At 41.5% G+C, this 18,714-nt stretch overlaps 2 protein-coding genes across 2 annotated transcripts; both read left to right on the top strand.

Moving 5' to 3' along the window:
* Positions 1-262: 262 nt before the first annotated feature.
* iyd (iodotyrosine deiodinase) lies at positions 263-3,859 on the top strand. The gene is made up of 5 exons (XM_051408148.1): positions 263-623; positions 1,889-2,086; positions 2,214-2,373; positions 2,605-2,761; positions 2,976-3,859. The coding sequence occupies exons 1-5, from the start codon at positions 422-424 to the stop codon at positions 3,156-3,158; spliced, it is 900 nt and encodes a 299-aa protein (XP_051264108.1). The 5' UTR covers positions 263-421; the 3' UTR covers positions 3,159-3,859.
* A 279-nt stretch (positions 3,860-4,138) lies between these two features.
* sec63 (SEC63 homolog, protein translocation regulator) lies at positions 4,139-18,177 on the top strand. The gene is made up of 20 exons (XM_051408125.1): positions 4,139-4,413; positions 5,334-5,433; positions 6,926-7,040; positions 7,283-7,395; positions 7,528-7,589; positions 8,000-8,058; positions 8,836-8,886; positions 9,002-9,110; positions 9,352-9,446; positions 9,635-9,767; positions 10,426-10,518; positions 10,698-10,843; positions 10,962-11,109; positions 11,497-11,579; positions 11,786-11,854; positions 12,034-12,189; positions 12,322-12,498; positions 12,615-12,815; positions 14,031-14,135; positions 15,472-18,177. Exons 1-20 carry the CDS (start codon positions 4,290-4,292, stop codon positions 15,607-15,609), a joined length of 2,277 nt encoding a protein of 758 aa, XP_051264085.1. The 5' UTR covers positions 4,139-4,289; the 3' UTR covers positions 15,610-18,177.
* The last annotated feature ends 537 nt before the right edge of the window (positions 18,178-18,714 follow it).

Here is an 18,714-nt window from a genome sequence, read left to right as displayed (position 1 = left end):
AAATATACAGTAAATAAGTAAGTGAATGTGAACTTCAGATATTATATTAACTATACTGCGCATTTTACCCTATATTTGGTCTAATTCCCTGTTGACTGTCGACAAGCTGTTGATATATTTTGACCATTATTCTGCTATACAGCATTGATATATTTTGACCATTATTCTGCTATACAGCATCAGTCGTGTCATTTGACACCTTAACCAGCATCAGACCTGCTCTGCAGAAAACACCTGCGTCTGCAAAGTCCAAAGGAGCAACAGCCAATCATGAGTTGGGTGTTGATGGGACATTTCTCTCAAAGACAGCCCTGTCCAGATAACAGTAGGCTGCAAGTGTTTCATTACATCGGCTCTGCACTCAGCTGAGGCCCACCCGCGTCCCCCTGTCCTGTCCTCTCCTCTCCGCTCCCAGCCAGCCATGGCTCTCCTGTCCGTCCTCACGCCTGTCCTGGCGGTGGTCCTGTGCCTGGTGATCGGCTTCATGCTGGTGAAATCGCGGGAAACGGAGACCGCCTCGACCGCCTCGCGGGAAAAATCTACAGCAGCGTCAAAAACGGACTACAGACCCTGGGTGGACCAGGACCTACAGGACGATACAGAAACCAGAGAAAGAGAAGGCGGTAAGAGCTGAACAGACACTCTTTTTGTGTGACTTTGGAAACTTTGGCTGAACTTTGTTCACAGGCCGGTCGACTCAGCTCTACCGCTCCATAACCACTGCTTGCAACAATGGAAGCTCATATTCGCCTTATGGGAGCGCGCATTGGACAGTTTCTGGGAACTGTTCTCAACATAATCATTTACAGCTCGGTTAATCTATAATGGTTATTGTTACATGTACAGCAATTGCACCTTAAACAGTCGCTGGCAATGCAAATTCTTGTTCCCAGGCTCCCTCCAACAATGTTAATAGACAACAGATTTTCAAGAGATTTTCCTTCTTTTCTAACAGGCAGCATTACTGCATTAAAGCTAGAGAGTATTTGCATTTTCTACTACTGTATCCTTCCAGTCCACTACTTTTCAGAGGTAAATATTATACTTTTTACACTACATTTATTGGTTACTTTGCAGACGAAAATTAATAATACAAAATATAAAAAACAAATAAATCAGGTCTATGTCTTCCCTAGGGATGGGACGATATACAATATTATCGCGTTTAATGATAAAAAAAACAACACTCATTTATCATGGGGAATTTCCATTATTGTATCACATGGCTTGACTTGAAAAAGCTGTCTAGCTCACCATCATACAGTCAGTCCTCGTTCCTGTCACTCTGCAGATCACAGAGGAAATTCACAAGCTACCCAGCAGTATATAAATTCATTAAAATCAGCTCCACCTTTACCAGCTGTGCAGCATTAAAGTGATGTAGACATTAATGCATTAATACATGGAATCCATAAATATGATATACATGAATCTGAAATTTTGCATTATGGGTACTTTTATTATTGGTACTTTAATTATATTTTGATGCTAATGTATTAATACTTTTACTTAAGTAAAACTTTGAATGCAGGACTATTTCTACACCACTGGATATAATCATATCTTTGCCTTTTGATGAGACTGCACCAAATAAAGATGAAGCTACAACCTGGATTACAAAGTGGGCAAATGTTCCTGGGACCAAGACCCAGAGGGGCCAATTATTGTAGAGGGGTCCTTACATGATGCATATTAATGAAATTTATCAGAAAAAGCTATCGGGTGATGAAATATAATGAAGCTGACTCTTGTAGTCTGCCCTTGGTAGTTAAACAATGCTGATTACACAATGTTATTATTTATTCCAAATGTTACAAATGAATGAATAAATGAATTAATTTTCATATCAGAAGCTGCTCAGTGGTCCTGCTTTTTGTCATTCTTTTAGAGGATGCTGATTGGGTGGACCACAACGAGGAGGAAGACCTTCCACATGTACCCTACTCACCCCCACGTTACCCTGAGGAGACGATGCTGGAGAGATCCAAGGATTTGTATAATCTGTTGAACCAGCGGAGGTCTGTCCGATTCATCAGCCCAGAGCCGGTCCCGCGTGAAGTCATCGACAATGTCATCCGCACTGCAGGCATGTTTTAAAGACAAATAGCCCACTGTTAATCTGTTATAAACAAAAATCAAAACATTTGGTCTACAGATAGATGCAGCTAATGTTTTTTTCTAATCCACCTCCACCTCCTCCATGCTCTGGATAGGCACGGCCCCAAGTGGAGCACACACAGAGCCCTGGACGTTCGTCGTGGTGTCAGACCCAGAGACGAAGCACCAGATCAGACAGATAGTGGAGGAAGAGGAGGAGGTCAACTACCGTCAGAGGATGGGGGACAAGTGGGTCAATGATTTGGCCAGATTACGGTGAGCTCCCATTCTTGGGTTACTCCACACTCACACACAAATTTATGTCAATATATTTGTACTAGAACAAGTCACTGCACTGACATTATTCAACCCCCATTCCTTTTAAATTTTAAAATTTGACATACACCTAAAACATACACAATAATTATTAGACATTATGTAAAATCTAACTACCATTTCTAACTTCACATGTCTCTTCATTTTCTCACAACTTCCTTCTTCTTGCAGGACAAACTGGATTAAGGAGTACTTGGATGTTGCTCCATATCTGGTCCTCATCTTCAAACAAACCTACGGGATGCTACCAAACGGCAAGAAGAAGACACATTACTACAATGAAATCAGTGTATCCATATCCTGTGGAATCCTGTTGGCTGCATTACAGGTAAAGACCCCTTGAAATACAGATGAGTCAGTCCCTGTTTTCTCTGTCATAGATACAATTTAAACAAGAACATGGAAGTCAGAGTTAAGAGTGTATAGAACTATGTGGCTCTTCCCAGCCTCTTGAAAATTCATGCAATTAAAGCTAAACTAAATAACATTTTGTTTGTCTTATGAAGACTTACGTCTGTTCTTTGTGTCCATTTGCTTATCAGAACGTGGGCCTTGTTACTGTCACATCGACGCCCCTGAACTGCGGCCCCCAGCTCCGGCTCCTCCTCAAACGGCCAGCCAATGAGAAGCTGCTGATGTTACTTCCTGTGGGTTATCCTGCTTCTGACGCCACAGTGCCTGACTTGAAACGCAAGCCCCTGGAGGAGATTATAGTGCACATATGACAGAATCAATCTGCAGAGAAAATAAATGCAAAAAGTTTAAAACACTTTACATCATCTTCTTTGCCTGCAGCTCAAAAATCAACAAAACATATACCTAATGTGACGTAGAAATGTTGTGCTAAAGCTATTGGTTGAAAGTAAGCCTATGCAGAGAAGGAACCAAGAGCAAAGCACCTTCACAGCCACGTTCATGTGTGTAACTCATTAGATAGATCTCTTCAGAAACTGCAAAATAAACCCCTGACTGACAAGCGTAGATCAATATGCAATTTATTTTAAAAGCCCTTCTATTTAATTCTGCTATATCTAATAGACAGTTAATCAATAGATAAATAAACAGCCAGACCTGCAGATTTTTCTATCTAGAACTACAAATTTAATGCAAACACCAATCATTTAATAAAGGTAATTTAATCTTAATTATTTTACACCATTAACGTTTACAGAAATAGAGCTAAACCTTGTACACGATTACATAGGATGAGATCTTACTTACATTGTGGAGTAATGGTCACTTGTACAAATGTTAACTCAATCAAACAAGCACAATGTGCCAACATCTAAAGGTCAACCACACTGACCACAACAGCAACTCTTATTGAGATCTGGTTTCCGGCACTACTGCCAGGAATAAAGTACAATCTATTTTGCTTTTGCTTTGGAATTGCCTGTGTAATTAATAAAACTAATTTAAAAAGTTATTCTGTATTTCTTTTTCTTTTTTGAATCCACATCAATTTTTGTGACTAAGAAATAATTTATGTCATTTCTTTATACCCCAAAAATGATGGAACCGTGTTTCCACAAGTGCAAGAGATATAGAACCTAACTATGTAACAATGAATTAAGTTACCAGGTATGTTTTGTCTAACATCTCATCATACACATTTAAAGCCAGCCCTTACTCATTTCCACCTCTGGAGGTCAGCGGCGTTCCGGAAACGCGCTGAATCACCCAGAGAAGAAGAAAGGCCACATTGCGCAGGCGTACACCACGTACACCGATGATCAGCGCTGTCTTGCGAACTTGATGCTAGCTGGCTAGCTAACGGTCTGTCAAGTCGCACACATTGGGCTAGAAGGGGGAAGCGCAGCGGTGGAGAAGAAGGGCGACCCAAGCGCCGCTACGAAATGGCCGGGCAACAGTTCCAGTACGATGACAGCGGCAATACCTTTTTCTACTTCCTAACGTCCTTCGTCGGACTTATTGTGATCCCAGCCACCTATTACCTCTGGCCCCGGGATCAGAATGCTGGTAAGGCCCGATGTCTGGCTCACTGCTAACTTAGCTAACTAACTAAGCTCAGCTAGTGTACTGTGAAGAGTTCAACCAACATTTCGGCTGGTAAATCCTCACCGGTTGGCAGTCTGTTAATCTGGCTAGGCAGAGGCTGGTTCAACCTCACCAGACGTTTACGGGAACTTGTAAAATGTAAGCCAGCAAACGTTACACAGATGGGGTTCACGTCTCACTGTCGAGAGCTTAGTACAAGTGAGATATTGTTAACAGTCAGCTACCTCAACAGCTTTACCAATGAGCATCCTACCGCCTACCCACCTGTGTTAACTCCACATATCTGCCCAGTATTGCCTACTTCAGGGGTTCACCATGAGGCTGAGAGCTGGCTACTGAACCTTCCACCAACAAAAGCCAGTGTCACTCTCGCAGGTTCTCAAGTTTATGCCTGTATTGACCTTTATAGTTCTTATCTTAGTACAGCTATCTGTTTGTCAACAGAAAAAAGCATATCTAACGTGAGTTATGTAACACATGCTAGCAGACTTTACTCAGCTGGTCTGCTGGGAACAGCTGAATGACAGGTCACCATAGACTGGAGCTTAAACTGTTGCTAACAGTTGTTATATTTATGTTAGGGTTTAAGATTTAATATGGTATGTAAGTTAGGTAACCCTGGTGAACATCAGGGCTTGAACTGAATCTTCTCTTGTCCAGACTGTGTTACAATGAAGTAATATAAGCTGAATGTAGTAAACATACGGCTCTCCCTGCGTGGCCAACACATCCACAGTGTTTTCATAGTGGAAATATCACTCTCCGCTGATTTAGATAGCTCTTGTTATCCTATCCAAATTACTGTGACATTTCTGATGATCTTGACGAGTGTGATGGTTGCTAACGTGTCGGTAATCTCACCCTGTCCATCCTCTTTCCAGAACAACTTCGTCTGAAGAGCCTGAGGAGGGTACATGGCAGGTGTCTGTGGTACCGGCTCAGGCTGATGAAGTCACAGCAGAGCATTGTCCCAACACTAAAGTGAGTCCAGTGATTTTAGATTTGGGTTCTGCAGTTTCTGTGGTGAAAATAAACATAAACATAAATAAAATGTACACAATTTCAGGGGGGGCGAATACTTGTGGACACACAGCTTGCAGGTGATATGATGACCTACCTCCCTTTCGAAGAAATTCATCCGTAGCACCAACTTGAGGCGATTATACTAATGAATAATTCACGTAACACGTAACAATTGTAGCTTCATTTGGATCACTTTCATATAAATGTCTTAACATATGATTAGCCATAATTTGCTCGGCAGTGTAATTACAGTTTTGCTCCCTTCTTCTTTGTTGTTAAATGTCACAGCACTCACTGTTGTTTGGGTGTGACTTCCCTGAGCTGTTTGCATTGAGAAAGCTCAGTCATCCTCCCACCACTGGAGCTGTTCCTGATAGCTTACTGGTCCTCTCAAGTGTGTGTGTGTGTGTGTGTGTGTGTGTGTGTGTGTGTGTGTGTGTGTTTCCAGCTGGACAGGGATGTTGTCACTGTTGTGTGAAGATGAAGCAAAGGCAAACTTGAGCTTATGTGCGTGTGTGGAAGCAAATTCGGCTTATGTTGCTTTCCTGTGTAAACCTTGTGTGCTGTTGGTCTAAATATTGTGTTGCGTTGTTTAACATATCTCCTAATGTGACTGTGTTTCTTCAGCGGTGTTTATTCATTCTGCATGTGTGGGTTAATGAAAAGATGGGTGTGTTCAGAAGTGCTGTTCAGTGTCTCACTCTGCCTATCTTCTTATGCTCATTTGCCTCCGTATCACAATTATCTCCTCTTTGCTCTGTCGGTGCCTTCTCCGCTGTTTGTCGTCATACTTCCACTTTCCACTCCTGTTCGGTCACTAGACCTACATCCTGTTTTTACCCTCAAAATTCATAAATTCTTTATTGGCTTGGTTGTGTCTGTGACAGAAGCTGGTGGAAGCATCTAGCATATTTATTAAATGGAATGAATCAAATTGGTTGTCTCAACCTGTCTCTCAAAATCTCAGTATCTGTTTCCTTTTCACAACTGAACCATAATGATAGTGTTTATTATAGGGAAACAGCATGTATTTTTCTGGTTGAGCCACTCAGACAACTCGGGCTAGTGAGACGTTGTCATGGCAACAGATGCTGCAGAGCAGGCCATAGGGTTTTGCCATTGTCATGGAAACAAGTTCAGCTTCCATGCATAAATACCAAACAACAACAATGTCAGAACCTGTCCTGCCCTTCTGCTTGCATGCAGTAGATTAAGATAAAGCACTCTCTAGTCTTTCAAATTACGACCTAACGTTTGTATCTTTAAGTGCCGAGAACTATTTGCATTGCAGATTGGTTCTGCAGAATATCTTAACACCAATTTTAGCAATTGCAAGCCACAGTGTGAAAACCTCTGCTAAAAATGATACAGGCCTGATGTTGTCTCTGAAAATCACAGATGCTTGTGTGTGACTTTTTTTTTTTTCCTGTTTGTGTGTTGCCATTTTCAGGAAAGCAGCCTTGTTATTTGGTTGGGCTGTGTTCCTGCTGCTAGCCTACAAGGTGTCCAAGCTGGACAGAGAGTACCAGGAGTATAATCCATATGAAGTCCTCAACTTGGACCCGGTAAACACTCACAAAACATAAAGTCTGCTGTATCCTACAGAGCCTCTAAAGCCCTTAAAGACACCTTTTATCTTGTGTACTCAATATACGAGACCCATAAGTTGTGTAAGATGAGAAACAAGATTAAAAAAAATATCATCATTCAGGACTTTTGAGACTCTATTATATTCTTTATTTTTGACTGTATCTTGCACTGTATGTGGTGTGGTAAGGAGCTGCTGTAAGTATCTTTCTGTCTCCAGGGGGCATCGCTGTCAGAAATCAAGAAGCAATACCGTGTACTGTCACTCAAGTACCACCCTGACAAAGGTGGTGATGAGGCCACATTTATGAGAATTGCCAAAGCCTATGCTGCGTAAGTGTCATTCAAATCCTGACTTTATTTTTTGGACTTTTTAAGCCAGACAGAAAGACTGCATCAGCATTAGCATAATTGACAAACAGATTAATCAGTCTGATTCATCTACTTCCTTGTATTTTTCCACAGTCTGACCAATGAACAGTCACGACAGAACTGGGAAACCTACGGTAACCCAGATGGCCCAGGAGGTGAGTGAAGCTGCCCTGAACCCCACAGTATGCATTTGCATTTTTTTTTGGCATACCGTCTGTCTTCATGCTGGTGAGTCAGCCTCTTGAAGTCATGAACGTGTTAAACAATGGAAGATGAAACATGGCAACCCATTAATTCCAGTGCGAGCTGACACCCAGAGCTTACGATGAGAAAGTGTCTCCCGCTTTCACACACACTTCTGCTGTGGGTGTTCGCAATGCATGATCACTGGGCACCATAAATATCATGTTTACTGAGATTTTAGTAGCTTCTAAAATTGGATTATGTGGTTTAATTTTCAAATTCCAACTTTGTCTATGGTGCCAGAGTCGCCTCACAGCCCATTGCTGTTGCAGTGTTTAAATAAATGATTTTGGTCCATTGCCTCTTATGTCTCCCTCTCTAGCAACCAGCTTTGGTATTGCCCTGCCTGCCTGGATTGTTGACCAGAAGAACTCAATGCTGGTATATATTTATTGATTACGTCAGTGTACTGTAGTTTTAATTTATAAACCTGCTTTTGGATTTATCACAGTCCCTGTGGCATCCAACATAATAGCCCTCAGTTTACAATTACAACACTGTATCTAGCAGTTGTGGGTTTAAACACAAAAATCACAGGGTGTTTGAGAATGTGATACAATGTCACAAAACAAAATATTGCAATACTAAAGTTTTCAGATATACTTAACATTTAGGGATGTATGCTAATTATTGGGGCCAAAAAATGATTGGGAAAAGAAAAAGAAAATTTATATTATTATAGATTATCCTGATAATTAAATTACAGCTGATTAACTATCCACAATAATAATGATTTATTTTGACTTCTTATGCCAAACAATTGAAAGACTTTATGCTCTATGAAACCCAAAGTACTTTATTAGAAAAAATAAATTAACATTTAACGAGTCAAGTGTTGTTTGTTGTTCTGTTAACAATAGTGATGTCTGTTAGATTTGGTTAGAACAGAGCTATGCAATATTAAATCATCCATCTGTGCTCACTACATATTAGCCTTTCTTACCGTCTAAAAGCGACAGGTTATATTAACTTCTATTTAAAATACAAAAATGCTAAATTATTGGTTATCGTATCAGCTGATAGAAAATCCACATTGTGCATTGACATTTATTGTATTTGACTAGCAGTAAGCCAATGTCATCAAATAATGTCACCAATAACCTGTGTATAAGGCTATGTATACTTTTGTAGCTCTAATGTTGATTTTGATTTCCGTAGGTGCTATTGGTATATGGACTAGCCTTTATGGTCATCCTTCCTGTTGTCGTGGTAAGTCCTCGCCATGATTTAAAACCAGGCTCTGTGCAGTAGAGTACAAAACCAGTTGCCCCAATTTCTCACTTTTCTCTCTATTCCTTTTTCTTTTTCTCCTTCTATGTCTTAGGGCACATGGTGGTACCGCTCCATCCGATACAGTGGAGACCAGATCCTCATTAACACTACCCAGCTCTTCATGCATTTCATGTACAAGACGCCCAACATGAACATGAAACGTGAGTTTCCCTTCCGACACTTATAATGTTAGAACAAGACTTTGACCAGTTACAACCACAATTAAGCTGTATCAAGTAAAAGTTGGATACAGTGAGTGTTCATGTAGGTAATTGCTGCCGGTATAATGATTAATACATCAGTTCTATGTGTATATTTTCCACCTAACACAGGTTTACGAATCTCAGTTTCTCATCATCTTTTATTGGACTCATTGTGATTTTCTGTCACTGTGCCCTCCAGGGTTAGCCATGGTGTTGACAGCAGCATTTGAGTTTGACCCTCGCAGCAACAAAGAAGCCACCATACGACCAACAGATAACATTGAAGTGCCTCAGGTAAAAACAAACATCAGCATAATGTGGTTATGTGTACATGTGTGAAAACAGCTTAATCAGAAAGGAAACTTGCAAATGTGTGTTTCTGTGTATGAGGAAGAGGTGGATTGTCCACAGTTGAACACTTTAAGAAGGGCAAATTAACCTCAGGTATGTGTCATAAACAAGCTCTCCTGCCTTTCTTGCAGTTGATCCGTGAGTTGGGAAACATCAACGTGAAGAAGAAGGAGCCTCCATTTTGCTATCCTTACAGTTTGAAGGCCAGGGTCTTAGTGCTCGCTCACCTGGCACGCATGGACGTATCAGAGGAGTTAGAAGAAGGTAGGACACTGAAATTTGACTGAATTGCAAAAGTATGACAAAAATTAGGTTTGCATATCATAGATATTACAACATTGTGAGTAAATAAAGGAAGCTTCTGTTGAATTTTGTATGTTCACATAATACACAGTGAGTTAGCTGGAATTGCTCGGTCAGCCTTCTCTTAAGCAGGTGGTCCGGGACTGGTTTCACAGATGGGAATTAAAACGGCTGCGCAAGTTGTTTTTGCCTCAAGTTGTGATGTCACTAGATTTCATTATGAATACACAACCCATGTTTACACTCATGCACAGCGGTGCAGAGGTACTTTACAAGGACAAGTTGTAGAGAAGTTTTTTGCTTATTTTATGTATTTTGTATTTTTTGGCCATCTGTTTCTGAACCATTAGAAGCTGCAGTAGTCAATACACTGTGTATGATGTGAATACTTCACCGGTGTCTTGACTGACAGATTGAATTAATAATGAGAAAACTTTGAATCGGCACCAAAAAGCAAATGAGAGGGAACTGTGCATGTTCATGCTTAACATAAGTCAACCATTATCTCTACAATAATGCTATTTTTCTCCTAATGAAATAATATCAAATACTGTACGAGGAACGTCAGGTCACATGTTATTCAGAACATGGTATGTGTGTGTGTGTGTTTCTGTTCCAGATCAGAGGTTTGTGGTGAGGAAGAGTCCAGCTCTCCTGCAGGAGATGATCAACGTGGGCTGTCAGCTTACCATGATGGCCAACAGCAGAGGAGGTACCCACACACAGGTCCAAATTAAAGCAAGCAGGCGTTATCACTCAGAATAATATTCTCTCAAGCCTCAACCCACATAACAACTTCTTTGATAATTTTGCCCATAAATAATAATATGTTTGTGTGTGTGTGTGTGTGTGCGTGTGTGCGTGTACGCTCACTGGCTTGCATTCCTCCAGGTTTCCACGCTCCTCGACTAGTAACCATAGAGAATTGCATGAAGCTGACCCAAATGATAGTGCAGGGTCTGCAGGAGTCAAAATCACCACTGTTGCAGCTGCCCCACTTTGAGGAAGAGCACCTCCGCTACTGCATCTCTAAGAAGGTAACTACTCAGTCTGTGTACTTGCACACATGCGTTGTACAATTTAGAGGAGAACAGTATGAAGAAATTTTTTGTCGTGCCACGGGTCAACGGATCATCTGTTTCCTTTTCTCTCTAGTATAAAGTTCGGAGCCTCCAGGACCTGGTGAGCCTCAAGGACTCCGACAGACGCAGCATGCTGCGTTTCTTGGGGGAGGAGAAGTATGATGAGGTCATGGCTGTGTTGGGCAGCTTCCCTCACATCACCATGGATACCAAACTACAGGGTCAGTCCTAAAACACAAACATAAAAATACAACTTGTTTGGCCACCGGCTGACCTGTGACATGTCTGTAAACTAAACTGCTACTAATACTGCATTTAAGTATGACTTTGGCTGGTGCTGCTTCCCTTTGGAGTATAGTGAAAATAGCATAGATATGTAGAGAATGGTGAATAACATGCTTGGTATTATGAGTGCTTTAATTAATAATTGAAAATGTGCAATTTAATTTACCCACAGAGTCATTTTGTTCACCATTGCATGCAGTTTGAAAAATATAAAATGCTGTTTATATTTAAAATAATTACCACTAATTCATTGTGGAACTGTACAGATTCATGAAATTGGATTTTGAATGTTCCTTTTTTTTCCTCTCCTGTTGTCTTTGCAGTCCTTGATGATGAAGACAGCAATAACATCACAGCAGGCTCTATTGTCACAGTAACTGTCACCTTAACCAGAAAACGGATGGCGGTAAGGAATAAATGCATTTAGTTTAAACATCAACATCATTTGACATAATGGAAAGTTAATAGAGAGCAACTTTTGTGAATCAAATGGGTTTTTTATTTTGCCGCCTTGGTGACGCACTTCCATGGACAACCACTAGAGTGTGCTGTTGACTGCTTGAATTGTTAGAAAAGTATGAATTAACTGTTCTGTGCACTGTGTGTGTGTAGGAGGTGTTTGAAAAGGAGCAGGACTCAACGCCATGTCTAGCAGAGGAGGCTGCCACTACAGAGGAAACGGTAAGGATAACACACACACACACACACACACACACACACACACACACACACCTACACCTGAAGTCAACTCTGACCCATTCAGAAAACACATTCACTCTGTTTGGGTCAAATTTTGCTGTTCAGTGGTTTAAGAAATATATTGTAGTGTTTATCTAACCTCATTTTGTCTGTGTGTAAAGCAAGGAGACACGAGTAAAACCAAAACAAAAGTGTGGCAGAACAAAAGTAAAGGGGCTAAGAAGACAGCCAAGTCCAAGAAGAAAAAATTAACCAAGAAGAAGGCCACTCCTGCACCTGCCAAAACCAAGCAAGCCAATGGCAATGTAGCAGGAAATGTACGTGTCCAATCACAGCACAATGAAAGCTGCTCAGTGATTTTATACCCATTTAACTGCATCATTTTGTCCTATAATAAAACAATATGCTGCTTACATAATATATTATTGTTATCAATGCTGCTGTCGCAGGAAGTTGTAGCAGCATCAGCAGCAGCAGCAGTGAAGGAGGAAGAGGACGAGGCCTCGGACAAGGGCAGCGAGTCGGACGAGGGCGAAGCCAACAAGGACTCTCCCAGCGAGAGAGACGAAGACAGCGACAAACAAAGCGACACAGAGGTGGACGAGATGGCCGGTGACGATGAAGAGGTCAGAGAACTTCAGCATCAGTTTTCATTTCCGATGAGAAGACTTTTGAGAAAACACTGTTTGTACATGCACCTAACTCAACTCTCCTCTCTCCACACCTGCCTCCCCCTATTCAGGAGTGGGAGGCGTTGCAGCAGAGCATCCAGCGGCGAGAGCGGGCCCTGCTAGAGACCAAGTCGAAGGTGACGCACCCCGTCTACAGCCTCTACTTCCCCGAGGAGAAGCAGGAATGGTGGTGGCTCTACATCGCAGACCGCCGAGATCAGACCCTCGTCTCCATGCCCTACCACGTCTGCACACTAAAAGACACAGAAGAGGTGAGTTCTGGAGATGACCGCATTTGTGTTTTTATTTATTTTTTAATAAAGAAAATAGCATAAGAGATCATATTTTATATTAGCTCTCATTTCAGTGCTCATTTAGTCGTTGCATTGCAATATGCAGCATTATAAAGTCAGTTCTGTGTGTTTGGGTGTGTGTTATATTAAAATGCTTTGGGGGTTATATTGTGGCTTATGCTATAATCCGTCTGGTGTAGAAAGGTCTTAATAAGTTAAAGTGTGTGGTAACGTTTCTTGTTTGCTGTGCGCCGTAGCCCCTCACACATTCTGTTGCTAGGCAACCCTTTGCACTTGTGTCATTATTTCCTCAGAGGAGTGTGTGCGTGGTTGTGGGTGTGTGTTTATTTTGCGCGATTTACACGTCTGATACACGTGTGTTCTCCAGCAACGATAAGGACGGTGGCGAGGTAAAAGCTTAATGAGGCCTGTGTAAGTCTGCACGACCAGCCGTTCCCACTCTGATGGAATGTAATGGCGAGAGGTGACCCGCCCATGCGTAACGGTTCCCTGTCTGGCAATCAATTAGTCTGTCACTTGAACAGTTCCTTCTGTTGTTTGTGGTGTGTGTGACTGTGTGTACGCTGCGTGTTTGACAGACGTGCTTTCGGGGAGGGCAGTGGGGCTGCTTTCATCAACAAGGCAGGGCAGCAAATTGCAGCTGTGTTCACAGCTCATTCTCCGCTCACACACTGAATAATAATTAGCTTCATTGTGCTGATAATTAGATGTTTGCCATATGTAATTGCACGACATAGCAGTCACAGCCTGAGGTAATGCTGGTCTAATATTTACAGTTGGACCCCATCATCATGTTGGTGGTTCATTTGTGATTACCTACCGCATTGTGTCCCCCTGGAGATGATTGTGGGCCATCAGTAACAGCGGATTGGATTTGTAATATTCAGCAGTGTTAGTCCTTTACAGGTTTGCCTCCTTCTGTTGACTCTATTAGTGTTTCTGCTCTTAACTGCAGATGACAGTCACCTTGTTTCTTCATGTGGTGGCAATTTTATTTCGACATGAACAGTAGTAATTCAGCCACAAGTAGCCTTGTCACAGGCTTTACTGTAACACTACACTTAATACATCAAGCAATCATGCCCTGTGAGTGCTCCTGTGATTGGATTTGACAGCTGTGTGTGTTTTTGTGTTTGTGTGTGTTTTTGTGTTTGTGTGTGTGTTGTTTCCCAGGTGGAGCTGAAATTTCCAGCGCCCTCCAAAACGGGCAACTACCAATATTCTGTCATCCTCCGCTCTGATTCCTACCTGGGACTGGACCAGATAAAACCACTCAAGGTAACAAGAAAGTGTGTGTGTGTGTGTGTGTGTGTGTGTGTGTGTGTGTGTGTGTGTGTGTGTGTGTGTGTGTGTGTGTGTGTGTGAGTGTGTGTGTGTGAGAGAGTGTGTGTGTGAGAGTGTGTGAGTGTGTGTGAGAGTGTGTGAGTGTGTGATATTTGCTTGGAGGATGCTTGCCACTAGCCAGAACGGTTTGCAGAGCTGAGATAATACACCCACCATTCACAGCCAACATGTACCAGTAGCTCGCTGAACAATGGTGTTAATTGCTGCTAAGGTGTTGGGAATAAGGGGATCTGTTACAAACAGAGCATGAATTTTTTTTTTTTTTTCATTCTAATACCTGATAGACACTCTAAGCTAGAGTGCACATGCAATTGGTCAAAACATTTGTATCAGAGATCCTTTTTCTTAAAATACTGTATCTTTAATGCTATTTTTAAGGGGTTTGAAGCACAGTATATAACATTATGCAGGTCCAGTGCTGAGATGAAGGTAGTGAGACTTTTAGAATAGCAACAGGTTGTAACATTGATTTTGAATTGATCTTTCTCATGATGGGCTGCTCTTGCTCATCTGGTTTTCTTATTTCAATTAGTAATAAATCAATTTGTTCAATTAATTTAGACAAAGTGACTGTACATGCTCTCTGTTGCACATTCAGTTTGCAATTTAATATTAGATTTCCATTCAGTGTAAATTAGATTTATAAAACAATGCTTTATTTGTAAGACAGCTGAAATAAGTCATTCTATCTAGAAATAAAACACAAAATAGATTTTTTAGTGGCATTAAACTATTGTTACACCTCTAACCTCTTTGAGTAAAAGGTTTGAAGTCTGGCACTCTACTTATCACACTCAACCGTGTTTAATTTAGTGCTACGTTACTGTTGGACTTGTCCATGTCAAGTACTAGATGGCAGCAAAAGCACTTTTCTTATAGCCTCTGTTTCATCAACTCTTCTGTGTTTGGTTCAGTTGAACTCTGATTTTCTATGTAGTTTGGTTCGTTTACACTGGTCAGAAAGCTGTCAATCCAAACAAAACTGAACCACCTGAAAAGGGTCTGAGTAAACAGTAAAAATCTCTCCACACATCGCCTCTTTTTCTCCTGCTTCTTTTCTAGCCGGTCATTCATTATTCATAAGATGACTTGGTGTCGCAGTCTTGACAAATAATGCTCATAATCTGTTATTACTCAGCAGCACCAGAGAACCGAATAATACACATAAGAAGCAACAAAGTGCTGCACAGTTTTCTTTAAAGGAATTTGACTCCTGCTTTACAATGGTTCCATTTGTTAAAGCTTAAAAATAAATGTTGTGTTTTCCCAGCTGGAGGTCCACGAGGCCAAGGCCATGCTGGACAACCACCCACAGTGGGACATCCCCGACACAGAAGAGGAGGACGAGGAGCAGGAGGACAGCGATGGCATCGAGGAGAGTGAAGATGACGACGAGGACAACGATTAAATGCGGATACGCACACACACACACACACACACACACACACACACACACACACACACACACACACACACACACACACACACACTCACTCAGCCACCGCCCTCCACCAATGGACTGGCCACCCACCCACTCCTGACCCCACAACAGCGCTCAAGAGCAGTGAACGAGGAGCAGCAACGCTGTGCCCACCACACAAACACACACACACACAAAACACACACAGAATCACCAGGGACAGTTTATACACACAGAGAGCCCTCCTCCCCTTCGTCCTCCATTTTATCTCTACAATGACATGGACTGTGACCCCGCCCCTTCATTCCTCTTTTCTACAGAGACTTGTTCATTCACTTTCCGTTGCTGGCGGAAGAGAATTCTGTGAATACTTATCCAGGCCCGTGTGTGTGAGTGGATGTGCATGTGGGAGTGTGCGTGTGTGGGCAAATGGTGTGCGTGTTTGTAACCTTGTATGTGTTTGTATAGGTATGAAAGATTGACACACTGTGGACTGGAGGACCTATTATCTGGGCTCTTCTTCTTCTTTTCTTGAGGGGGAGAGGTGGATGTATAACAGCTAATTCCCTTTGCGAAATTAACAACCCACCCCCCCCACCCCACGTGACCTCCTGTATTGGAAATCATGACATCGCTCACGCTCCAAATTTTAAAACCACCCAGGCACCAATGTTTTCCGCACCAATGATACTTTCTATTTTACACTGAAAACTGCAGAAGTGTGAGCTTCAGCCCTGTTCACCGGGGGATCACATCCGAGTCAAGAAGTGGGACGTTTGCTCCTTTTCAGCGCACGCCGCATGGGGGCACAGTTGAGTCTCGTCAGGTTTGTTTTTTTTGTCCTGTTTTTCTGCTGTCACACCAGCCAGTCACTTGTATGTACCTGTACTCACTGTATGTTGAAGGAGACGTCTACAGATGATCTCAAGTCGGTTCTGTTCATGATGTTCTGTTCTTCCCGTGGTCCACGTCGAGCTGTGTTTTTCTGAATGAGACAACTGTCGGTTGAAAGCAGGTGGATTTTGAAATGAATTATGACCTCAAGTATAATGGGGGAAAATGACAAAATTTGCAGTGTTAAGATTTGTTTGAACTACGAGTACTTTTCTTGTCCATATACTACATAAAGTTGTGCGTTTTCAGTCTTTTTAAGGGGCTCAGATACTGATATATAAATAGATATATACATACTTGTGGCTTTTCAGAGAAGTGACTTCCTTTCTCTTCATCCTTTTTTTTGTTTTTTAGTTTTACAATTGTAGCACATTCCAGTGTATACTTACTGTCCAAAAAGGCCTTACGAATACAACTGAAATAACACAACATACAAGTCCTTGGGTGCTATGCACTAGTAGTTCTTGGGAGAGCAGGAAAAAAAAGGTTTATTTTGTTTGTAAAAAATCTACAGTGTTTTTCTTTTGTTTCAGTTTAGAGTTAGTCTCTTCATAGTAACCTATAGTCTTGGAACACATATCACTGATTTTGTCATGAAAAAGCCTCTAAGAAGTACGGTTCTGTATGCTGAAAAAGGATTAGCAGTTGTATGTGACATGTGACTGGCCCTGTGTTAAAGGGATTGGAGTATGAGGTCCTGGACACACAGCACTCATGTCCTGAAAAGTGTCTCGAACAAAAAGCTGTTGAAAGTAACTTTTCTGTGTAAGACTAAGCATATTCTGTCCAGCACTTTTTCTTTTTCTTAGTCATTAAAGCAGAACAAGCTTAGTTTTGTAAGTACAACTGCCATTTCAGATGGAAAGTGTTGTTTTGTTCCATCAAATCTGGAGGATTTTTTTTGTTTTTGTTCTTACGGAGGAACACAGAGCAGTTCTGGCCAACCAAGAGAACCCCCTTTCATTTAAAATTAGTTGGGTTTCTTTGTCCCAGTTAAACTGTAGTTATAACAAATGTAACACATACGTCTTTGTCTGTTTTGTTCCATTCTAACTTTTCGTTTTTACATCTGTTAGACTCATGAGTGCAAAAAAAAAAAAACTAAAGAAAATCAGAGCTTCCTTGTGTAGTTCTGCGGGCTCTCAGTGTATGTTGACGACTTGGCAGTTTTTAAAAGAAATGACTCAGCCTTCACCATAAATATCCACACTCAACAGTTCATTTTAATGGTATATACCAGTGTGTCGTGTTGGTGTGGGAGAGATAAAAGTATGAATATCTGTGGGCACGCTCTCCCGATCACCACATACACACACTCACACAAACTGTCACACGTGCACTCTACCCTCCTGTAATTGTGTTCAAGGCAGGTGTATGCTAACAGGTAATATTGTACTCTGAGTATTTATCGCTCTGCAATAGAATGTAGCATCAGTGATTTACGCTGTGTGGAAAAAAAAAAAACTGCAGTGAGGTTAAATACGACACCATCTCTCCCATGACAGACCATGTCCAGGCGATTGGCCGGCAGGCCGCCTCAGTTTGGACAAACTACCCAATGACTATCTATCTGCCACTTTTGTTTACAAAGGAACTGTCATTGTAAATGGAAAAATATATTATTTGTATTTAAAATCATTTCAAATAAAAACTTTTAAATGAGATGGTGTCATTGTTTTGCCCTGTGTACCATAGGTAGCTGATGACAGGCCTTTAATGTACCTGGAAACTGAATGCCAGGTGTGCTGAGAAGATGCTTGCTGGGTGTATTTTCCTGTAATCAATAAGTTCTATGTATCAGTGTGAATGGTTCCAGTGTGGAGGATTTAGTGGCATCTAGAGGCAACTAGAGCCGTAGACACTGATAGACACCAGCAAGTCCAGGGTTCCCATAATGCTTGAGTGCATGTTTGGTAATTTAACTAATTCCTAATATCAACTGAGGTGAGTTCTGCAATATTACCCAGTCTCAAAATGTATCTAGCATATTAATGACTCACCTTTATCGTGCTCACAGGGTGCACATTCCTGTAGGGGCCCAACAAAATGACCAGTTTCCTCAACATCTGCAGGTGTGGGGATTCCCCTTCAGTAATGTTTGCAAATCAGGGCTCATATCTCTTCACTTACTTATTACCTTAGTACCTTTACAAGACTGGACAAACGCATGTGTGAATTTAGGCTAATGGAGTGAAATGA

Source organism: Dicentrarchus labrax, unplaced genomic scaffold (assembly GCF_905237075.1).
Source record: "Dicentrarchus labrax unplaced genomic scaffold, dlabrax2021, whole genome shotgun sequence".
In the NCBI taxonomy this organism is placed as follows: domain Eukaryota; kingdom Metazoa; phylum Chordata; class Actinopteri; family Moronidae; genus Dicentrarchus; species Dicentrarchus labrax.
The sequence above is the reverse complement of the archived record's forward strand: the minus strand, read 5'-3'. Positions and strand labels throughout refer to the sequence as shown.